Genomic DNA, 23,771 nt, shown 5'->3' with positions numbered 1-23,771 from the left:
GCCCTGGGACAACAGCAATAAATAACTAGCAATCCCAGGCCGTGCCAGGGTCCAGAGAAGATGTCTTTCGTCAGATGCCTAAAACATAACAGGTATGAGTAAAATTAATATTCATGCAGTCATTGGAAACTGCTGTGCCTTTCATGCCCCAGCACCAAGCACCTGCTCCGTGGCGTGTGCTACCTTTTCTGCTCCCTGGCTATGGACTGATGCTGCCCCTGGTCTGTATCCTCCAACCAATCAGATTCATCGAGCTCTCGAGGTTCCCATTTCCATGAGTGAGTAGTTCATCCAGTCCAGGATTTTTTCTTTGCACTTTTTGTATTTGTAGTCCAATTTATGCAATTATAAAATCATGACCACAGGCCTTAGAATGGAGAGTAAAATCCTCAACTGGATGAGCTGCTCATGTATGGACATAGAAAACTTGCGAGCTCTTTGTTTTGGGGGTATTACCATTATGTCCCATCACTCATGATACTGTTGTGCTCTCCTCAGAGATGTCAAATTTCCCAGGTCCATGCACGAGTAGCTCATCCAGTCTAGGTACCTGCTTTGTATTCTGGGGCTTGTAGTCCTGTTTATCACAGTATAAAATCAGGACTACAAGTCGCAGAATGCAAAGTAAAACCATGAACTAGGTGAGCTACCCACGCATGGACTTTGCTTTACATTTTGGGGCTTGCAGCCTTGATTAACTCATTATAAAATCAATACTTCAAATCCAAGAATGGAAAGCAAAAATCAGGACTTGATGAGATACTCTTGCACTGAGCTGGGAAATTTGGAAGCTCTTGTTTCCTCTTTGAGGGCATGTGCCACATATCCCGGTTTTAGGGGTACTGCGGCTATTTTGGGGGCAAATACTACATTCTGTGCAATCTCTCTTTAAATGGGTGCTATTTCAACTCTATCAAATCAATGCCTCTTTAGACATGTCCCTCAAAATGCCCCTAAAAGTCTTTTGACCGCCATCCTCCTGCTACTGAATCTACACCCCCTTGGTTTTCCATGCACAGGGGCAGATTTATGAATAATTCCTGCAATGCAGCAAGTACACTTCATGCGCTGTGTTGCATGAAGAGGAGAAGGCTGGACTGCTAAGATAAGGCGCTGTTTCCTTTCTCCCAGTGCTGGCGCCAAAATGCGCATCCTTCTGACAGTGCATCGTGCTTGCGTTCGGTAAAGAATTATTTTTGAAACTACCCTTTAACACTTTTCCTGCTTTGTACATGTGGCAGCCCACATGCACATTAGGGAAAACAATATAAGAAATCACAACATTTCTCCTTGTTACATCTGCCGTGAGGAGACATACAATTTTGGGGCAAATCTGTGTCTGTGAATGTATGTAGAAATGGATTTGCCTCAACCAAAGGGTGATTACATGGGAACGCCCAAGTACAGAGCATGGAACGCCCCCTGGTGGGAAGAATGTAAAAGCAAAGGACAGAACTTGAGCTTGTGCCCTTGGTGACGTGGTCATCTATAAATGCTACTAATCATTTTTTCTCTCTAGTGTTAGTGCCCCTCTCTCTGCTGCAACATATGTGTTATGTCCCATTCTGATTCCGGGGTCGTGCTTAGACACCACCTGGAAGCATTTACCAGTTAATAACAAACACTTGAAGACGATGCCGTTGGCTCAGTGTAGGCCACCAGGAATCCAGCAGTAAACTTGATTATATCTGAAAGCCCCTCCCCCCCCAACGGCATAAGGGTGAAGTGTGGAGTATTTTCTTAAACAATATGCAGAATGTGACAAATCTGCCACAAAAACGCTCAACCTCCAGTTACGTAAATGGAAACTGTGTGTGCAGCAGGTGCAGTGGCACCGGGACCCAGAGGTTTGAGGGGCCCATTGCACTGGCGACCCTCGTGGAGCAGTACCTGTCCAAGGTAGGCACATGACAGTAGTGTTACAGGTGCTCCCCATAAATCATGCCAGTCTCTAGGCTGAGGGTGTGCTCGGGAAGATGGGTGCCAGCGTATTGTTTTTAATTTCTTAGTGACTCTTAAAACATGCCTGCTACTCGCATTGTTTTTAGTAAGCAATGCCTTTTTTTAACTTCCTTTTGTTTTTCCAAGGAGTGTTGACGCTGGACCATTAGCTCTAAGATACTTGTATCTGCATTTGAAAGTCTCTTGGTTCCACCTCACCGAATGGGCTGTTTAACCTTTGACTTCTTTCATTAAGAATGCATGGACCTAAGTAAGGGCTTTGCTAATGGTTTTTAGAACTGCTGTGCAGGATTCCCAATGGTGTGCACCATTGCTGAATGAAAAAAGACACTATGATGCGGTGGTTGCATCAATATGTAGGCACAAACGTCTACAAAATTAGGTAAACAGTTTTTATTTACCGTTTTCGATTGGTAAATATAAAAAATTATGTAGCACAAAAGTGGTTTTTTTACACGTGGGTGGGGGAGCAACATGGAGAGTTGGGACAGGAAGGAATTCAGGTGGCGAATCAACACTGAGGGAAGGGGAAGCAACAGGTGAAAAAGGAGGAGGATGAGAGTGGGGGAAGTGACACTGAGGGCAGGTGTGAGGAGAAGAAGCGATGTGGGAAAAGACAGGAGGGTGCAGGCATGGAAAGCAGCACAGAGGACAGGTAGGAGTAACAAGAGGCGAGAAAGGAGGAAGGCGCAAGCGAGGAAAGCAACACGGGGGGTAGGAGTGGGGAGGAGAAGCAATGGGTGAGAAGGCAACATGAAGCAGGCTGTGGAGATGCACGTGGGTGAGAAAGCAACATGAAGCAGGTTGTGGAGATGCACGTGGGTGCAAAAGCAACAGGGGAAGTACACAAGTGTGAGCGCAAGAAGGAGGGAAATGGGAAAAAGCACCGGGCGACAGACAGCAACACAGAGTGCAAGGAGAGAGAAGGACATGAGGGAGACAAATGGAAAACACATGCGCTCCTTTGGCGTACCTAACCCCCAAAAACATGTAGTGCTTGAAAAGCAAGCAGGGGAAGCACAGAAGCCAGGCAATAAAATGAGACGGTACAGAGGATATGCTCCGCTCCATGGGAGGGACAAACAGAAGATTGATGAGCTGGGACACAAATAAGGAGCAGGCAAGCGAATGACTTGAAAGCCAACCAGTGGTAAACAACGGGGAGGGTTCAAGTCCCTGTATGTTCTTGGTATACCCACTAAGTATGTCTCACAACAGAGAGCGCCTGCGTTGTACAGTAGTCTTAACTTAAAAAACTAAAAAGGCACAAAGTCAGAAATTAAGTTTTATTTTGCATTTCCTAACTCTGCCAAGTAATATATTATCCGTTCCTGGCTTTTTGACCAAGAGCATGTTGCACTATGGGGCTTGTAGTTTTGCTTTTAACACTGTTATTATGGGATCAAAACCTCAGCATGCAAAGGGCTGCTGGCAGAAATGTTAGAATTTGTTGACTGTGCTATACATGACATGGAGTCACTTGTCAGCTCTCTTAACAATTTACAAAATCATCTCGTCCATATCAATATTGCTTGTTTTACATGTGCACCCAATATTAAACTCTGCTCACGTATTTTGGGAGGGTTCATTTAGTCATTTACATCATGCATTAAAAAGCACTTGCAATGGGAATTGTTTAGGAGGAAAATTGTATACTGAGCTTCAAAACACAACAAAGGTACAACATGTGTAGTTGCAGCATAACCCTTCCCTAACACAAAGAATAAGAAAAGGACAGATTAAGGAGGGCCCTGTTGTCTCATACATGCAGAACAGGTACAAAACCAATAGCTAACACACTAAAGAGATAGGGAGAGCAATTAAAAACTGTTGTACGTCCACTGGAAAACAGACACAAACATACAAGAAGTATATCACTCATGAAAGAAACAACCAAAGCTCTTGTGGAATCGCCCTATATTCATGTACTCCTCTAGGATTATGAACTCTCACCTGCCTAGTGTGTATGCATCATCAGGGTGTTTCACATTTAGCTCTAGGAAGCGTCTGAGAGTACTACTGTTCACTGGTTGTACAGCCTCCTGGTTTAGGGTTGTGAAGTTTGGGCGAGGCTATGTGCTTTATATTGATATTTATGCTCCCCTTTGGTGAACTGTCATACCTAAATTAAAACTGTATGTGGGTGAGATAAAAGTGTTTTTACTAATGTCTCCTGACCACAACATTAAAAGCAAGAGAGTCAAGCAACCCTGGTTCTCTTTTCTGTCAGTGTGTTTCAGTGCTCGAATATTGCCCCTAGGGTTAGGCATCTTCTTCAGGCCTACAGGTCCCAGTACCTCACACAAACTATTGTGAAAAGTGTCCGGTTCATAGGCATATTACGCATGTATCCTTTGTGTTTTCATAAGATGAGGCAGCAGCAGTGGAAACACCCTTTCTTTGTGGAACAGGTACTTCTTTGGCAGGAACAGTGCAAGCTTCATCCTTCAGAGGACAAGTACAGCTAGAGCAGAGGCAATGCAAGCTTTCTGGATCCCTGGACACATACAAATTGTCACAGAACAGGTATAGAATGGCAGTAGCAAAGAAAGGTTGTCTCTCTTACAGAAATCAGCAAGTGGAATCTTCCATTGGTGGCAGAACAGATTCAGCAGGGTAGACTAGACAAGCTTTAATCATTCACAGAACATGTACAGTTAAGGCATGAGTTACGTGTAGGTTACAAACACATCTCTGGAGCGGGTGCTTAAATCACTGAGAATACTGTAGAGGTGAATGACTGAGTAAATATATGAGTTCTGACGCAGGTGTCTCTTAGGTGATTTTCCATACCATCATCCTGGTAATCCTACTTCTTTCACTCAAAGTCTTGCAGTCACTGCTATAACTCCTGGTGTCGTAGCCTACAGTCTTGCTGTCGTCACCTCCTTCAGATCTACCTGCTGCCATTCACATGCACACTTAGAGCTCGAAGGCTGAGCCTTTGCTATACCAATAGAGAAGACACTCTCTAGTCGTTGGTGTGAAACAGAATGGCGGGAGAGACATGTGCCCAGTACTGCCACTTAAAGACAAAAAGGTAAACACAAGGGATGGCATACCACTATGCTACTCGTTTTTTCTCTGCACAGTTTGTTTGTTTTCACCCTCCCACTCTCAGATCTCAATTACATGGTCCTTTTACAAGCAAATAGGCACACATTACTTTCCCTCTTTCAAATCATTCTTTCCCTAGCAAATTCCACTTTCTTGCCCTTCTCACATGCTGTACCCCCTTACACTGTGCCTTCTCTTCCTCCTGTCCATTTCTTTCTCACTTACACTTTCTAATTAGCACTTTCATGTTTCAGAATGAGGCACTATCGACTTAGAATGATGCTTGTTGAATGATTGCAGACTTAAGCCAATACAGGGATGATTTTAAGATGAAAAACGAATATTTAGTTGTGAAAATGGAACAATTAAGATTTGGGGCCATTTACAAATTACAGTAGTTTATGCTGATTCTTTGATTTTCCACATATTGAGAAGTAGAATTACCCTAGTAGGTAAGAGGGCAACACCCACTGGGCTGAGAGGGCTTTAGACCCCCATTCTCCCTCCTCCCGCCCCTACCAGCCTCCGTGGACTGGGTTGAGCTTGCCAGTCAGGATGCCAAATGCCATCTCAACTATGGATCTGCTCTGACCTTTCCTCTAAAGTCCGTTTACCGATCACCCACCCTTCATTGTCTCTCTGAATGGCTCCCCGTCCCCCTGCAGCCCCTGGACTTTCTGCCCAATCGAGATATCTGCATAAACAAAACACACCAAAGCAAGCTAAATGCTGTGTGTGAAATTATCAGGTCACACCACAACAAAAATGCAAGTTTAACGCAGGTTAGAGGTATTTTGCTTCCTCAATTAAATTTAACAAAATGTGTATGACATTTTAATGTAACTCTATAGTTCTTAGCCATTTGTTTTATTTTATCATTACTGTGAAATCATCTACATCATGCAACTCTTTTTAAATGAGAATAAAACAAAAGAAATGTTGCATTCTGGCTTGTAGTTATTTAAGACTGTTCTATCGGCCTTTTTGTTAATGCATGTGTGTTTGTGTGCATGCATACTAGAGATAGCGGAGTCACAAACTAACAGGGAGAGCAGAGCCAGCTCCGAGCAAAGGGGGATCTCAGATGAGCAGAGTCCTGAAAATACATGTTATGTAAATGTATCCACCAAATCACATAAAATATAACAAACTCTCTTCAAAGCTAAAAAAAAAAAAAGTGTATTTCTTTAACACATGGAAGCTTTGATATCATTAGGGCACGTTATAGCACTTCACTAAGTAGTATTTATTAAGTGATAGTTTTGTACAACTGGTAGTCTGAACTCACATATTCGAAAGTGCTTTCATAGGCGATAATGAAGAAAAAAAGAGATTTTGTGAAATAAAATATTTGTCTAAGATAATACAGTTTAAGTAAGGAAGCCGTGATTTATCCAGGTTTTTACTCCGTACATATCAACCAGTATATGGGTATGCATTTGCTTTTGCTTTTGCTCATGTTAAGGCTTTGTTTTTACCGATTAGTGCATTCTGCCTCAGTTTTTAAAATAGAGTGCAAACTCGACCCGAGAGTATTGGCGATTTATGTAACTATCAGTTACATTACACAAGGTCACATGCATTGTTTAAAGGCACAGGGAGATTTTGTGATTTGCCCAGAATCATATGATGTTGAACCAATGCTGAGACTTAAACCTGGTTCCCGAGTGGGCAGCTCTGGCCGTAACACTATATCCCAGATAGAAGGAGGGAGGCAGAACCCATAGGAAAGCTTGGATTGTTATCGGCTCGAGGTTCCAACAGGACCTGTAACTGAGCCACAGCCTGGTTTCAGGCTCAAGCTTTCAGTAGCTTGGCCACCTATAATGTATATGTGCATGTTTTCGTGTATGGTAGGGGTATAATGACCAGTATTGTGCCTTCCAAATCAACTTCTGGGACATCTCATTCTTTCATCCAAGATTAATGAAATGGGTTTCACTTATTTGATGGCAGTACAATTGAAAATTACAGTGTTGTAAAATAACAAAATCTACTGTAGCATTCTTTAGAATCTCTGCGAACGATTATACCCCAATCCACAGCTCACAAAACCACCTCAATTAAAACCAATAATACATAGTCCCTTCTAGCCACTCAGTTCATCTCTTCCAATCACTTGAATGATGCCACAAAGCCCTTACGAATGCTATTATCTTATTCGATTTGATTTATAACAAAGATACACAAATAAATGAGTGGAACTGTTTTTCTGAAAGCAGAGGCCTAAACCTAATAACTGATATTCCACTTCACTAACTGTTAACCTCGGTTTTCAGGAGTAGTGGGCTATTCACCTTAAAGCAGTTTAACACAACATCTGGGATGGTAAGTGCTATATAAATGCAATTAGAACACAAACCTATTGGCCATATGTACAAACATTTTTTGAGGTTGCAAACTGCCCGATTCTGAGAATCAGGCCATTTACGATCTCAAAAAAGCATTTTGTAATGTACAAATACCAAATTGTGATTCAGTAACCTGTTTCTGAATCACAGTTTGGTTATGAGATTCAGTATTGGAAAGGGCACGTGTTTAGAGCGCCCTTTCCAAATCCTGAATTGCAGAGATTTGCTTTAATGTTTTATGACTGAATTCCAGTCACAGAACATTAATATTTTACACCTCTGTGAAGAAGGTGGTAACCCATTCACGAACAAAAAGAGTTCCCCAAGAGACCACTTCTCCATTGAGAATGTAAACAAAAATAGTTTTAGGAGCAGACAGTGGTCCCTTAGGAAAATAGGCTATATTTAGAAAAAAAGATTGCTTTTTTTAGAAGCACTCACAGACATGGTGGTCTGCTGACCCTGGCAGGCCAACATCCCTGTGATGGTTATCATTGCTAATTGGTCGCAAACTGCAACCTCCCTCATTAATATTTGTGAGGTAGGTCGAATTGCAGCCTACTAGGAAGTGCTATTTAGTAGTACAAAGTTTTCATACATGAGGAATTGTGATTTCCTAATTGTGATTCAGTAAGAATCACAATTTGGAAATCACAATTCTTACATTTTGTACATTTGGGGCCAGATGTATGACATTTTGTTTTGCGACTCACAATTTGCAATCCTTTCGGTGTGAAGCACACTGTTTGCAATTCCCAATGGGGTCGCAAATTACCTATCTCATCAATATTCATGAGATAGGTCACAATTTGCGACCCCATTGGGAATGGCCGCACTCTCAGGTATGGTGGCCTGCTGGGGAAAGCACACCACCACCATGTCTGTGACTGCTTTTTGAATAAAGCATGTTTTTTCTAAAGCAGCCCATTTCCCATTGGACCACTGCCTTGTTCTGAAGAAAGTTTTGAGCCCCCCTTCCCGTCTGCGAATGGTTACCACCAACTTGAAGTTGGTGGTAACTGTGAATGTTTTGCGACCGCATTCACGGTTGCAAAACGTTCAAACATGCCAGTGCTTTTTGGTTTTAGGAAGAGATGCCCTAAACACGCCCCTTCCTAATACCGAATCGCAAAAGCAAAATGCGATTCGGTAACAAGTTACCAAATCACATTTTGCCTTTTGTACATGGCAAAATGCATTTTACCGGTCGCAAAAGGCTCAATGGCCATTTGTGACCTGTAAAATGGTTCGTACATCTGGCTCCAAGGCCGTAATACTTCTTTCATCAAAAACAATGTGTCAATAAAAGTTAGTCTTACAGTGGGTACAGGCTACAATATGTAAAGAAAGAAAAGTTTAGAAATACTTAAACAAACCAGCTGAAGTGATTTTCTAATACAAGAAATAGCACTATATAAGCCATACCTTTTCCTATATAATGCATGAAATCATGTCCTGAGTTGTTAGTATTGGTGAATTTATGTAAGAGTTTTCTATGGACCTATAGTGACTTTATTCAAATGCTTCATAAGTGATGTACCACTGCCTTATTACACTACAAGGAGCAGGCATCAAAGAGTGCCATATCACCGTGGTGAGCTGCGAGTAAGGGATTTTCGAGGAGTACACAACCAAAACCTTTTGCTGAAAGTAGTGGATGAAAGAGTTCAATAGTTATCCTCAGTCAAGACTTAATTGAGCATGCTATGTTAGTATGTAGCATGGCCAAAAGAACTAGCAATGTAACAACAATAGAGAATTAACTTTAATACAGGATGCCCTACTACACGAATGTCATACTAAGATTTGAAGAGTAGCCTTTTTTAATGGTTTTGAGGGAAATCCGCACTGGTTGTGAAAGATTTCAGTTTACCAACTTTCAAGCTAAAATGCCAGTCATGCTAGAGGAATAAAAGTGAGAATGGTGTTGCTCTGGCAAATTAATTTTATGCACAGTGCATGTGTGTTTTTGAACCCCTGAGGTGATGAGGGTTCAGCTTCAGCTTTAGTAAAACATCCAAGATGAGTGTGCAACTGCACTATGTGTACACAATAGGAACATTGCAGGGGGAATTTTGCTGATTAGTTCCAAAGGAGACATAGAAGTATTCATATCAATCTGATTTGTGCTGGAAATCTTAAAGAATTATCCCTACTAAAAGTGGTCAATGTGGAACAGAAACACAACTGTCTGGAATTAATATGATTGCTCAGAAAAACTCAAATGAGTGATCTTTTAAGGAAGAGAACCAGGATTTCATCTGTGTGAGTATGGCCTACTTGGATTGTCACAAACTATGAACATTGGATCTCAGAACACCTCATGTTTTGCAGATGCTCATTCAAAATGACTTTGTTCTTTCACCACATACCACCACTAGCGATAAGTCCTGAATACTATGTTATGTTGTAATACACCATACTTGTTCCTAGACTTCTTATTAGTTAAAATCCATACGCAATAGCCTGAACTATAAAGAGTAAGTAATTCATTTTATATCATTAACATGTGATTTTGAAATGCTAGTTTTTTTAAATCAAAAACATTTAATAGTCAATAGTCCTGATAGCCTTAAACGTTTGTAATGCACTATGCCCTCTAGGGGCTAAATATATGGTTACACTGCATAACTTTTCCCATTCATTTTTGTGGTTATGCTCTCCCGGGCTGATTGTACAGTTACATGACCTTGTTTCTTCCAAATGCTATTTTTATTATGGTGTTCTCTAGGGGCTGTTCTGAGCATTGCAGTCAACAAGTTATAATATTTGGGGCACAAAAACCACCCCATAATGCTTTGCAGAGCATTACTTTTCCAAAACATTTTTGCTCATAACTCAACCTGTGGTGGTCCTAGGTCAATGGGACCACCTTCAAACTCTCTTTCTGTCTACATCATCTCTGGGTCCGACCACACATGGTTAGTGGGGACCCCAAACTAATAACTCCTCCTACCATTCAGTGTCTTTTAAGCTTCCTCGTGGCTACAACTTTTGTTTTGCAGCTTGTAGAAATTTTGTTTTAAAGGCTTGTAGCCTCCAGGGGCTAAGAATATGGTTACACTGTATGTTTTTTCATGGGGTTATCCCTTCTATGGGCTAACAATATGATTACATGACCCTGTTTCTTACAAATTATATTTTTGTTATGGTGCCCTTTAGGGGCTGTTTTGTGCCTTACAGTCTAATGCCAACAGTGTATTTCTGATAAAGGTTTATAAGATAATTGTACATGTTTTTATAATCTCTCCTTATTACAATTATGACCATAATTCGGGCAAACTTAACATCCTTATTACACTATGACTGTTTGAAGACTCTTGATATGTTTGGGTGGCCCTTCTAGTTTATTTCTCCTCTGTGGCTGTCTTATGTCGTTTTGGGGGGAATTGTGTTAGCCAGCCAGCAACTCTCATGGCGGGGTGGTGAGAGTGGTATTCTAATGGAATTAGCATCGCAGATTTTAATTTAGATGCTAAATGAAAACATTTGCATTTTTTGCTGCAGATAGAGAAAGGGGGTAAATAGATGTGTTTTAGTTATATGCAGGGCCACTGGAATTATATGGCAGGAAAAGGCGAAATTATGAGGCAGGATTGACCAATTTATTTGGCAAGAAAAGTCCAACTCTGAATTTACAGTGCCAATAGCTCGAACTCAAGCAAATGTTAAACATATTGCATTTCAAATGCCTGCTACTGCAAAGCTAAGGGAAGGGGGTCAGTTTCCGTGGTTGCATTTGGGCCCATTTAACCCTTGCAACGCAACTGCGTGTGCACAGAAACTGCAAATGGTAAGTGAAGGGGAGCTTGGGAAATGTAGACAAGTGGGCTCAATGACCATTCAGATGGGTGGACATATGTCTTTTTACAATTACAAGTGTCTTTTAAAAAAAACAAGTAGTCAGACTGCTATTCTATACAAGCCAGGGCCAGCTGGAAGTATTACCAGTGCCAGCGAGTTCTTGGCGCTTAAAGTAAAGTAAACATGGACTTTGTTATATGTTTGCATCCGAATTGACTATGAATATATTTGTCTGCCTTGCTTTACCAATGCCCGTGTGCTCTTTGGCCCTCTTCCACCAGTATTCCGGCCTTACTAGCTGTCACAGGGTTGTCACTCAGGCTCGCTCTCTCACCACTGCCCCTCCCTCGGGCGGGTCCCATCAGAGATCCTCCCTTATCCCGCCCACGCTCCGCCTTCTCCATCTCCAGTCTCCGCAGTCTCCGGCCGACCCTGCAGCTCTGGCCCCGAAGAATGATGCCGGAGATGCGCGTGCTGTGGCTCCTCTGGGCCCTGTGGGCCCCCGCCTGGGCCGGCCTGTACTCCCGGGAAGACCCGCTGGTCGTCTTGGACTCCGACTCGGCCCCAACCTTCCTGCTCAACTCCAGCAGCGCCTGGTTCGCCGAGTTCTATGCGTCCTGGTGCGGACACTGCCAGAACTTTGCCCCCACCTGGAAGCAGCTGGCCTTGGACGTGCAGGGTAAGAGACCCCTCATTCTCCAAACACCCCACCACCACCAAAGAGAGAACGCGAGGCACGCAGCCACCCCCGGAAGGCTAACTGCGTCTAAAGACGCACCTCTCTAAACGGAACTCCACAAACATGTCAACCCAGAAGAGACAGGCCACTTCCACTAGACCACACACAGCGAGAGACCCCCAGAAGGAGACTCTTCACTCTGACAGCGACACCAGAGCCAGCGCACAGCGAGTCACCCCCACACAAACGGGCTCTTCCCTAAACACAACCTCCCGCTCCCCCCCCCCCCCACAAAAAAAGACCACTTTCTGCTAAAACTATCGAAGGCGAGAGAGAGTGCTCGAGTTAGACCCCCGCAGAATAGCCCACCCCTGCACTCCTTCTAAACCGACACCCCCTAATCATGTTTCAGACCAGCAGTGGACACCACTTTCCATTATACCGTTTACAGCGAGAGACATCTGAGACCCTCCACTCTGAGAGTGAGTGTGCGCACAGCAAGCCCACACAGACTTGACGATATTTAAAACAGACTCCCCAACTTGCTTCAGTTCAGTGAGCCTTAACGAGTGGCAATCCACAGCAAGACAAGACTTCTCCAAATCTCTACCAAATTGGATTGAAACTTTACCTCAAAGTAAATGTGTATCTCCATGAAAATGTTATTGATTTTAATTATTCATTCGAGTTCCATCTTATTGTAATAATCGACCTTAAATCCTGTTTCAAGACTCTTGACAATCCTGCCCCTCGTTTCTCTACTTCTGTAGACCTTTTAGGTTTCCCATGTCTGTGCGTTAATAGCGCTACCTGTTCAGATGTTTTGCTTTTAATTCTGAGATTTGTAATCCTTATTTTATAACGGAACTACAAGTTCCGTAATGCAATGGGGGAAAACCTGACTGGGTGAGTTACTAGTGCATGGACCTGGTAAACTTCACATCTCTTACTTTGGGAATTGGGCACTCTTCCCTCAGCCCTTCCTAGGATGAAGCCTACAATTTGGAGGAGTGCTCAAACAGGGGCTTAATATTTGCCCCCAAATCAAGTCGTTCTTCAACTCAGCATTCCACCATCCTTGTCTAAATGTTGTTCTCCCACTGCTCCATTACTCTCACAAAATCACACTAATTCTCACTGTAGCCACGTGAAGCTGTGGTTTATACACTGGTCTCCACTGTATATCTCTGTCACACATAGGGAAAGACTTCAAAACCACATAGATTGCATTTTGTTCTGAAATGATAAGGTAGCTTCACATTAGGCCTGAAACCCCTTTACTGGTTTTCAATGAAAGAAAAAGTGACACTTTAAAGCCCTTTGTGTTGTATAACAAGGCTCTCCATGCCCCTCACAGAACAGCTTGTCCCACAACACTTGAATAGGAGCTCGAGGTCCACCCATCAGGCCTATTATTGACCTGACCATTCAGATTAGAGGGATGATGGTCGGTCGCTCTATGTCAAGGGCTTCTCCCTGTTGAAGACTGTACCTTTGTATTTGAGACGAGAAAATGACTACCACAAATTGAGAAGTTTCTGAAAGACCCACCTCTTTTCCTTGCCATTTACTTACTTACGCCTACTACTCCTCATGGGGTATAGGTCATTAACGAGGACACCCCAGCCATTTCTGCCCTGGGCTTTTCTTTGACTCTAGGTGTTAACCTTTTCCTTGCAGTCAGCCTCAAGGCTTCAACACCAGCTGTTTCTTGGCCTTTCTCTTTTTCTTTTACCCTGAGTGTGCCAGATGAGGGCTTGCCAGGTGGTGTTTGCAGGCTTGCAGAGGATGTGGCCTATCCAGCCACAGCATCTTTTCTTGACTTCTTCATAAACATGGAATTGGCATGTAGATAATCTTATCTTCTCCACAATGGCCATTTCCAGCTGTACTCGAGCCCTCCCTGCTCAGACACCTAAAACCAGCTTCACCTTCCTCACTCAGGCTTGCAGGACTCTGGCTCTTCCTCTGGAAGCCTCATTTTGGGGACATATTTGACTTCAGGTATTGCCAGGGCTCTCTATCCCTGCTGAGTAATTGACTAGATCTGCATTACTGGTTACTTGCAAATGTACAGTTTTTAACTTGCCACACGCGTTCTTACATGTGCCCTGCAGAAAGCTTTCTGGTGCCACTGCAGGGTGGTTAGATGTGCTTTACACAAAACCCAAGCAAATTAAATATTTTTTGCTTCCTTTTAATTTTTGAAAAAACGAAGGACAGCTAGTGTGTTTCACAACTGTGTCTATTCAATTGGTTATATTGCTTTGGGAGTTCATATTTTAATTTTCAGGACATTTCCATTTCAACATGTAGTTCCTTAAAAGTAAAAGGTTTATGTCTCTTCTATGATATTGTGGTGTCCAATTAACCAGCTGATCATAATTGAAAACTGATCCGTCCATCCCTTATTATAACCTCTTATGTTATGCATTATGCAGCAATATGTCCAATTTGGATTCTAATGCATTGCCTCATTTCATTGTGGTCGTAATAGGAACCACCCAAAGAGACCACAGAGGGAGACCCCACCCGCTCATATACCCTAAACTCATTTTCCAAACCAGTAAGCCCACAGCTTTAGAGTCCACCTAGGGACCTCATCCACAAAACTCCCTAGGGCCACAGAGACCTACGTAAGAGATCAGCCACCAGAGAGCGAGAGGTACTTCCAGAGAGATTTCTGTCCACGATATCTGCAAAGAGTAGGTACACCAAAAGAGATCCTCCTTCCAAGTCCTTTTAAATGTATTCGAATACGTGGTGTGTTGTAGCAGAACACTGGTCATTTTTAATGTAAATGAGGGATGGGCTTTTACAATTGAAGGTCTTTTTAGGGCTGTAGACCCCATCACAGGCACTTACCACCCATACTTCGAGGCACACATGGAAATCCTGTCCAGAATGGTTCTAGCACCAATTATAGAAGCCCTCATCCAACGCAAGAGTTCCAAAACCCTTCAACACCATGTTATGTTTTATATAGCTTTGATACAGTGCTTGTACGCTCAAGGGTTTTTTCAGCCCTAGCAAAGCACAGTATACAAATTCAGCAATTGCCCTCAGAGGGTCAGACAAACATGTTTAAGTTATTTCCTAAAGCAAGGAGATGTGGAATTCCCTTAACTCCAGGGATACGTAAGGTGTAACAGTGTAAGGGAGCTAAGTAACAAAAAGTCCTTCACCAACACTTCTGAGTCCTGAAACAAAGATTTCTCTAGAGTTGAGAAACAGAAGAGTGCAATAGTCTGGAGGCGGAGTACTGGTTGTGCCTGCTCTCCAGGAGCCCAGGCTAAGCCCCAAAATAAACCTTTGAAAACTTTAAAGGTAACCCTGTCCTGGAGAGGAAGCCACTGCTGCTACTTCAAGATAGGAGACACACCGGTAACGAGAGGGCTCTGACTGCCAACCCAACAGTGTTATTTTGTGTGACCTTAAGTTGCCTAACTAATTATTTAGCTATCCCAAGGCAGAGGCGTTGCCATGAGTTACGCACCACCACAGTTGAATATCCTGATGGCACTAATCCTAAATCTAGGATAGTGTCTTACCTTTGGCACCACCTGTTGTCCTCAAGGGGTTTCTTGTTCTAACACTAGATTCAAAATTCGTTTATCATAAAGGTTTAGACTTTCACTTTTTTCATCCTTTTAATAGTCAACTGAGTTCTCCAATGTTATTTTACATCTTTATTATTTTGCATTCATTGTAAATACTTCCAGATGTGTATTACTTGTTCCCCCATATGAATTATAATTCAAAATCCCCAATGCATTTTGGATGTGTGAGGGTTCTTCATCGGGGGTTTGTAAACACCCACTGAGAACCTTGCGAGTTCAGCCTCCAGCAAACAAGGCACAATCCTCGCAGTAGCAGCTGCTGCTAGGAAGGGGTTGAGCGGTGGGGTGCGTGGGGCAGTGCACGGAGCAGGGGGGAAACCAAAAAAAAAAACTTACCTGCCACCTCGGTGTTCTGCCGCTCCCACCACCTTGATTCTTCTCATCTTCCTCCTCCTCCCCACCCAATCCCGATGCTTCTCTCATGCTGTTATCAGCACGAGAGAAGCATAAGGAGTGGCCCAAGCGGGTAGAAGTGCCACTCAGGGAGGGAGTGGGAGCCAGTGGTTGGTCTCCACCTGGCTGTGCAACACGGCCGAATGAAGAGTTCTAAGTGCGCATGTCGGTTTGGATGGCCGGCCAAACAAACTGACACGCGCACTTAGAAGGGTACGTACCACTCCTCCTCTCCGGCGATGTGGGGATGGCTGACCCCGCCCTCACTAAGCAGAAAAATAAAGTGATAATAAAATACTTTTATCATCACTTTATTTTTCTGTTTCAACAACAGGGCAACGCTCCTCCGCCATAGTGGATGGGCCGCCCCTGAATCCTGACAGCCTCAACTGAAATAGGAGACAGCAGAGATTTGTCTTTCAACTGGAGATACAAGTCCAATTTAAAGAACATTATTTTCACTCTTCTAGTTGGAGTTAAAAGATCTCCCAAGAGATGGAGTTAGAGGGGAGAGTTCTAAAGATCCTGCAAATGCTTGCTACCTGAGCTCAGATTTCACAATGTAGTTTAAGCCAACGCCTTTCCATCAGCTCATTGATCCCACACCCCCTTATGCCCTCCTGGAAAACTACACTTAATGCACCCCCTTGAAACAGAAGAATTGCGGAACCTTCTGCCTACATGCAAAATGAGAGCTTCTGGGGGCCAACCTGAACTTTGTAAGGTAAGACTCCATCCACAATCATTCCAACTAGAGACCCCCGTCCAAAAAGAAGCACCTAATGGAGAGGCAAGCTCCCCATCTAGAAAGAGAGCGGTCCCCATGAAACACCACAACCCAAGGCCCCTACACTCTTTGTACCAAAAGAAACACCCATCAACAGTGTCCCTTACATTTTCATCCATCTGTTGAGAACACAACAAACATTTGTGATCGCTGATTCTGTAGCTACTCCTGGAAGAAGCTGGGCGGTGACACGGAAGGTACGTGCAAGCACAAGTGAAGGCCCCTCCCCTGTGGAATTGGCTTGCTGCCTGAACACACCGGTTCAGCATTGCTTGCTCACCAGGCCCCATAGCTTGTATAGAATCGTCACCTGATGGTAAAATATCCAGGGGTTCGGCAATTTACATTGCAGCCCCTATTGTTAAGCAGAAAGGCACTCTTTCCATAGGTCTAGCCTTCTCCTGTATGTCTTTTTACATAGACTGACATGGTGGGCCCTTGTTATTCCCACTGACCAGACCCTGTCCCTTCCACAGAGAGGACTATTTTCTAAATGGAGCCAGAGACTCGTGATTTACAGAGACCATATCGTAAATCCCCTCACCCACCCGGCGAGACCACCCCTCCATGTTGCTTCTGTGCACAAACTTTTTCGGATCCAGTGATACTTGAGATAGATTTGTTACTGGTACAGGTAGGTTACCGGTGTGTTCATTTGGTTGTGTGCACCATGAGAAGGCAGGCCTGCAGTAATATGTTTTCATACTAGTGGTATCTCTGCGTTAGGTATAGGTCCCTGTTGTTAGACTGACATCATCCAGTGGAACGGTAGCTTTATAGCAGCCAGATGCGCACACCTGGGAGGAGAGCACAGTGGTGTTCAGTGGACTCCCATGTGGGGGAAAAGTATGCTCTTTCACTGGTACCACCTTTGCAGATAAGGTTAGGGTTGCTACCTATTTAAATGTTCTCACCTTACCCTGTTTCCAGTACTGGGCTTTTCTTTTGAAAATCACTGCTATTGGGAGTGTTCAATTGATTCAATAGAAGTACACCAAAATGACAAATCCCGGAACACAGCATGTTGTCAAATGAAAGCCCTAGATTAGAAACATGGGACCAGATGTATGAATTTTTTTTTCACTCGCAAACGGTGCGAATCGCAAAAATCGGCCGTTTGCAAGTGCAAAAAAGTGGTCTGCGATGCATGAAAGGCATTCTCAGACCACAAATAAGAAATCGCAAAAATTAAGATTTCTTGCGTTGCATCCTGGTTTTGCGATTCGCAAAATCCACATTGCAAGGAGATGCAGCAAAAAATCGCAAATTCTGATTTTTCGCAGAATGGCATTTTGCACATGCAAAATACCATGAAAAGAAACCAGGTGGTAACCTGGTGCAAAATTTAAAAATGCATTTTAAATGCATTTTTAAATTGTACATGTGACGCACACATGCCCTTTTGGCATGTGTGCACCTCACATGTCCCCAAAAAAGTTTGGGGTGCAGCAGAGGGGGCCTTAGGCCCCCAGCACCCTGGGGTTTTGCATCATGCTGGTCCAGAAATCGCAATTTTGGAAGTGCAAAAAATTCACAGATATGGGCCAACAGGCCCATAGCTGCGAATCGGGCAGGCACTTTGCGAGTCGGTAATAGCGATTTCTTAAAAATCGCTATTTCCGAATCGCAAAGGGCCGTGATGATACATCTGGCCCATGGTGTCCTATTGACATGGAGCAAGGTCGAGCGGTAATCCTTTCCAGGGGCATAAGAATTCGGGCAGCCGTTCCTGAAACTACATCTGTACAGCACTTCGTCCCACTAGTCCTTGCACAGCATAGCTTTTACTTAGGTTATTAATAAAGCGTACACGCGCTGCAGCTTCTTGGCGCGACTTCTGCACAAATTAACTAGTCTGCATTGTAACTGGCAAGAGTATGATTTTGTTTTTGGTGAATGGACGGCGCTTCTGCAACTTTCTCAATTTCGGTGTTCAGCAGTAGATTGCATACGATGCAGATGTTCTGATTTTTGATGCAAGTGCTTGCATTTTGCTCACTCAGGCCTATTGGAGGCGAGCTTTAGTGGTTTCAGTAATAAGTGCAGAATGCAGGACGTTGTCAAGGTGCATGTGAACTGCAGTAACGTTCTGGAGCATGTGAATTACAGCGGTGAGATTCTGGCTCATGTGAGGTGCGGGGATGAAATTCTTATGCACATGAACTATCTGAATGAGATTCTAGTATATGTGAACGATGTGGATGAGATTTTAGTGTTGGGAGTGAAGATTCTGGTGCTTGTGAGGTGCAGTGATATTATTCGGTTGCACACAACTTTACAACACATGCCTTTATCACGCATATACCTTCACCACGCAAGTAGGTATAAATAAGGTAAGTTAAACAGATCTGTCTACCTGTCTGTCTATATATGTGTGTGTGTGTATATGAGATCCCCATTCCCCCCACACTTTAAAAATAAATAAATATATATATATATATTCTTATTGGGGGAACAACTCCAAACCCCCCCTTTATTTATTACTCTGATCAACATATGCACCTCCCCATCCCCAAACCTTAGAAACACACTTACCACGTTGTATCCTTACCCACCCCTAAACCCTAAAAACCACATTGCAACCCAACCCAATACCGTTACCCACTCCTAAGCCCTAAAAATACCCTTACCACACTATACCCCACCCATCCCTAACCTTAAAAAATCAAAAATATATATAAGAAATAGGGACTCTAGTGACCCTGTCTAAGTAAGTAAGGATCCTCACTCTAGTAGGGTAAGGAAGCAACACAGCTAAGATAACCACTCCTCACCCCCTTGTTAGCTTGGCACAAGCAGTCAGGCTTATCTCTGAAGCAATTTGTAAAGTATTTGTTCACACACACAGTAACGCAGTGAAAACACCACAATGTACTCCACACCGGTTTAGAAAACTTACAATATATATCTGGGTCAAAAAAGATGAAAACAACAAAAACCCAACATACACAAGTAAATATACACATTTTTAAAGATTAAATCTTAGTAAAGCGATTAGAAACGCAATAGCTCCAATTGCGGTTATCATTGCGTCTTGACGGTGCTGTTCCCCACAGTCTGACACCACTCGCAAGGGAGTGTGTGCTGGATAAGAAGTCGCACGGACACGAAGTACAGTACCTTAAAAAATGAAGAGGAAACAAGGACATTGCACAGTCGGGGAGGTGAGTCGTCGCTGAAGCCGGTGCGGTGTGGTTCCTTACTTGCAAGCAGGGGAGGTGTGAGGCGTTGGTTCCTTACAGTTGCAGGGGAGGTGATGCTGCATTAGTGGTGAGGCATTGATTCCTTACAACAAGGCAGGGTGGAGGAATCCAGCAGGTCAAGATGCGAAGAGGCAACTTTGCAGTGCGCGATCCCACCCTGAGGCCATAGGTGCTGTGGCAGAGTCTGAGTCGGTTTGTCACGGTTGTTGGTGACACGGCACTCAGAACTCATGCTGTGGTGGGACTTTGGAGGCACTGCGGCAGCGTCGAGCCTTTGCAGCAGGTTGTCGTCATTGCACTTAGCTGGCACCACTGCCCTGGTGCAGGCAGTGACGCGGAGTCCGGCAGTCAGACAGCGGCGCCGGTTCCAAAGTCGCTCTGAAGTTTACGTGTTTGCTTTCTTCTTAATTGCACCAGCGCTCACTTCCAAGGGCCCAGGGACTTGATTTGGCACCACTTGGCAAGTCAGGACTCTCAGCAAGTGAGCCCAGGTGCTGGCAGGTGAAGTCTTTGATGGCCCTGAGACTTCTAAAGAGGAGGCAATCTCAGTTCAACTCCTTGGAGAACCTTGGAAAACAGAATGTAGAAAACAAAGTCCAGTCCTTTCACTCCCAGGACAGAAGCAGCAGGCCAGCACAACAAAACAACAGGCAGACTGGCAGTTACTCCTACAGTATCCAGCTCTTCTTCCTGGCAGAATGTCCTCAGTCCAGAAGTATTCTAACTCTGTGGGTCAGAAGTCCAGTACTTATACCCCTTTCTGTCTTTGAAGTAGGCAAACTTCAAAGAGAAGTTTTTGTAGTGCACAAGACCCTGCATTTCCGTGCCCTGGCCCCAGACACACTCCAGGGGGTTGGAGACTGCTTTGTGGGAGGACAGGCACAGCCCTATTCAGGTGCAAGTGTCAGCACCTCCCACCACTCTAGCTCTGGAAAACCCATCAGCCTGGTGATGGGCCATCAGGATATGCAGGGCACACCTCCGTTCCCTTTGTGTGACTTTCTAGAGCGAATGCACGAACAGCCCACCTGTCATCCTGACCCAGATGTGTATTCAGCAGACCGGCAGAGGCAAAGAAAGGTTAAGCAAGAAAATGCCCACTTTCTAAAAGTCAACAAAATATGGGGCTACCCATTAATCCCCTAGGTACTGGGTACAGACAACATGCAAATATTAAGTGCTCCTAGTGGAATTATTTAAGTACAGTTTTTATAAAAATCCCAGTGGTCACATATATCCAAGCTCCAATCAATGGAAAACACACCTTTGTACTGTTCAGATCAACTGTATTAACAACAAATTAAATTCAAATGGCTAGCAGTATATAACAAATGTAAAATCAGTAGTCATCAACACTGTGCACACCCCTGCATAGATCACAATGTATTACTATAAACCGTTTTATCTGAAGATCCAGGGAGGGATTGAGAGTCGCCTCTTGACACAGGCTAATTAATCTCCAGTCCAAGCTGTGTCTTGGTGTTACATTCCAGCGTGTCAATGAGTTTGAAATGTCGGCGTTTCGATCTGTCATGGCAATCAGGAGTCACTCAGACCATCATCAGGACTCAGTACTGGAAAAGGATGTAAAACCAGCGTCATACCTACATACAGTAAAATTCAGTGTAAAACAGTACATGATATGAACCAAATCACACTGTGTGTCCTGCCTGTTAAACCAAAGAAACACCCAAGGAAAAGATATGGATACTCCACCAAACCAACACCTATCAGAGTAAACACCAAAGATCACACCAAAAAGGAAGACTTAATAAAACAAGAAGTCTTACCACATGACTTAATCAAATGTGAGCGCCTAAAACCTAAAGTTTAAGGGGCACAAGTAAATATGTGCTATTTTGTCTAGAGATCCCCGACATTGTCCATAAATAAATCTACTTAGACACAAAAGGCTCAACTTGCTGCACACTGCCACTAAAAACACAGGAGGATTCAACCTAAAATGAAAACCCAGGAGTACACTCTAATCAGCCTAAAGGCAGATGATATCTGCTAAAGGATAAGCATGATGAATAATATATTGCTCACCTTCCTAACGTAAAATTGCAAGCTTCTGTCCCAGATGATGTTTGATCTGCAAAGATGAGTCTGCAACAAATGCTAACTTCGTACCGTGCACGCTCAATTCAGGAAGTGGAGCCCATGAAGTCACATGACCTCCACTGAAACTAGGGCGGCCATCTTGTAGTATCAAAATCTGCATCCTCAACCTTTAGAGTATATTCAAAAAGAGGCTGCTACGTTATGGCTGAACTTAGTAACACGGCTGTCATTTCCCGAAAGAGGAAGAAAGACATTCATCTATCCCCTCAAATATCCACTCTCTAGTCCCGAGTATCACTATCCTTGTGAAAGCCCATTCTAAACCGAGAAGAATCCCAAGTAATCAAATGATGTTTGCAAAAACTGTACTTAAATAATTCCTCTAGAAGCCCTTATTATTTGCACTTTCTAAAAGTGGCATTTTCAAACTTGCATTTAAAAAAATCTGCTTCACCAAAAGATGTATTTTTGAATTGTGAGTTCAGAGGCCCAAAACTCCATATCTGCTCCGAATAGGAAATTACACTTAAAAGATTTCATGTAAAATAAATTTCAAGGCAATCCCCATGTTACCCTATTGGAGAGACATGCCTCGCAATAGAGAAAAACGTATTCAGCAGTATTTCGCTATCGGGGCATGTGAAACATACCAGTATATGTCTTTCCTTTTAAATACACTGCACCCTGCCCGTGGAGCTACCTTGGACCTACCTTACGGGTGACTCACACATACTAAAAGGGAAGGTTTGGGCCTGGCATGTAGATGCACTTGCCAGGTCGAAATGGCAGTTCACAACTGCACACACAGGCACTGCAGTGGCAGGTCCGAGACATGTTTATAGGGCTACTCATGTGGGTGGCACAATCAGTGCTGCAGGCCCACTAGCAGCATTTGATTTGCAGGCCCTGGGACTTACTAGTAAATCAAATATGCCAATTATGCATAAACCAATCACCAATACCTTTTTAGAGGGAGAGCATATGCACTTTAGCACCGGTTAGCAGTGGTAAAGTGCCCAGAGTCCTAAAGCCAACAAAAACGGATCAGAACAATATAGTAGGAAGAAGGCAAAAAGCTTGGGGATAATCCTGCAAAAAGGGCCAGGTCCAACAGTAGGTAGTTATCGTTAGGACCTAGTTTCCAGAGGAAAAGCATTTTTTGTTTTGCCACTAACCTTTGTGCCGTTTGATGAATCGTCACAAAATGTTCAAAATTAGTAAGGCAGTCAGTTCAGCTGCTGTGTGGAAAGTTTCAGGGTAATTCGTCAAGTGGGGAGGTAAGAACAAGGAGGGGTCCCCAAAACGCTTTCTCCCCATGCAATTTCCCATAGGGATTTTGAAAACAAACCCCATGTCACTGAATGGTATTACTCCAAATTTTGCAGAAATGTTGCTCTTGGTCTGGAAAGAGCCCTTTTATGATTTGTTGTAAATCTTTTCAGTAGTTATCGATATATTTAAAAGAAAAAAAGAAAATCAAATTTGTATATTTAGAGGCGCGAACACTTTACGAATCCCACCAATGTCATGACAGTATATCTAATTGGTTGCTATCACTTAAACCAGAAAGTGTTGACAGCCATTTTGGGAACCCCCCCTTCCCTTATATACAGCTTGGGGACCACCATCTCCCCGGAGCCGGCTCGTTCAAATTAAAGAAGGGTTCTGTGCCCCACCCCCCCTCCTCCTGGGGCCATTAGTGCTTTGGGGACCGCCACCTACCTCTCACCTCAGGGCTGCCTCTTGCTATGTCCCATGGCAGTTTGCTTTCGCTTGGCAGGAGCTGCAACGACTCCTGCAAAGTGAGAGCAAACACTAATACTGCTCCCGGCAAGCGGGAGCTGTAAAACT

At 43.6% G+C, this 23,771-nt stretch overlaps 1 protein-coding gene across 1 annotated transcript in view; it reads left to right on the top strand.

Moving 5' to 3' along the window:
• The first annotated feature begins 11,568 nt into the window (after positions 1-11,568).
• QSOX1 (quiescin sulfhydryl oxidase 1) overlaps positions 11,569-23,771 on the top strand; it is a 353,508-nt gene continuing 341,305 nt past the window's right edge. Inside the window, exon 1 of the mRNA XM_069232081.1 lies at positions 11,569-11,853. Within this exon, the coding sequence (XP_069088182.1) occupies positions 11,628-11,853 (226 nt within the window). The 5' untranslated portion in view covers positions 11,569-11,627. The remainder of the gene's footprint in view (positions 11,854-23,771) is intronic.

This window comes from Pleurodeles waltl, chromosome 4_2 (genome assembly GCF_031143425.1).
Source record: "Pleurodeles waltl isolate 20211129_DDA chromosome 4_2, aPleWal1.hap1.20221129, whole genome shotgun sequence".
Lineage (NCBI taxonomy): Eukaryota > Metazoa > Chordata > Amphibia > Caudata > Salamandridae > Pleurodeles > Pleurodeles waltl.
This window is presented reverse-complemented; position numbering and strand designations above follow the sequence as displayed.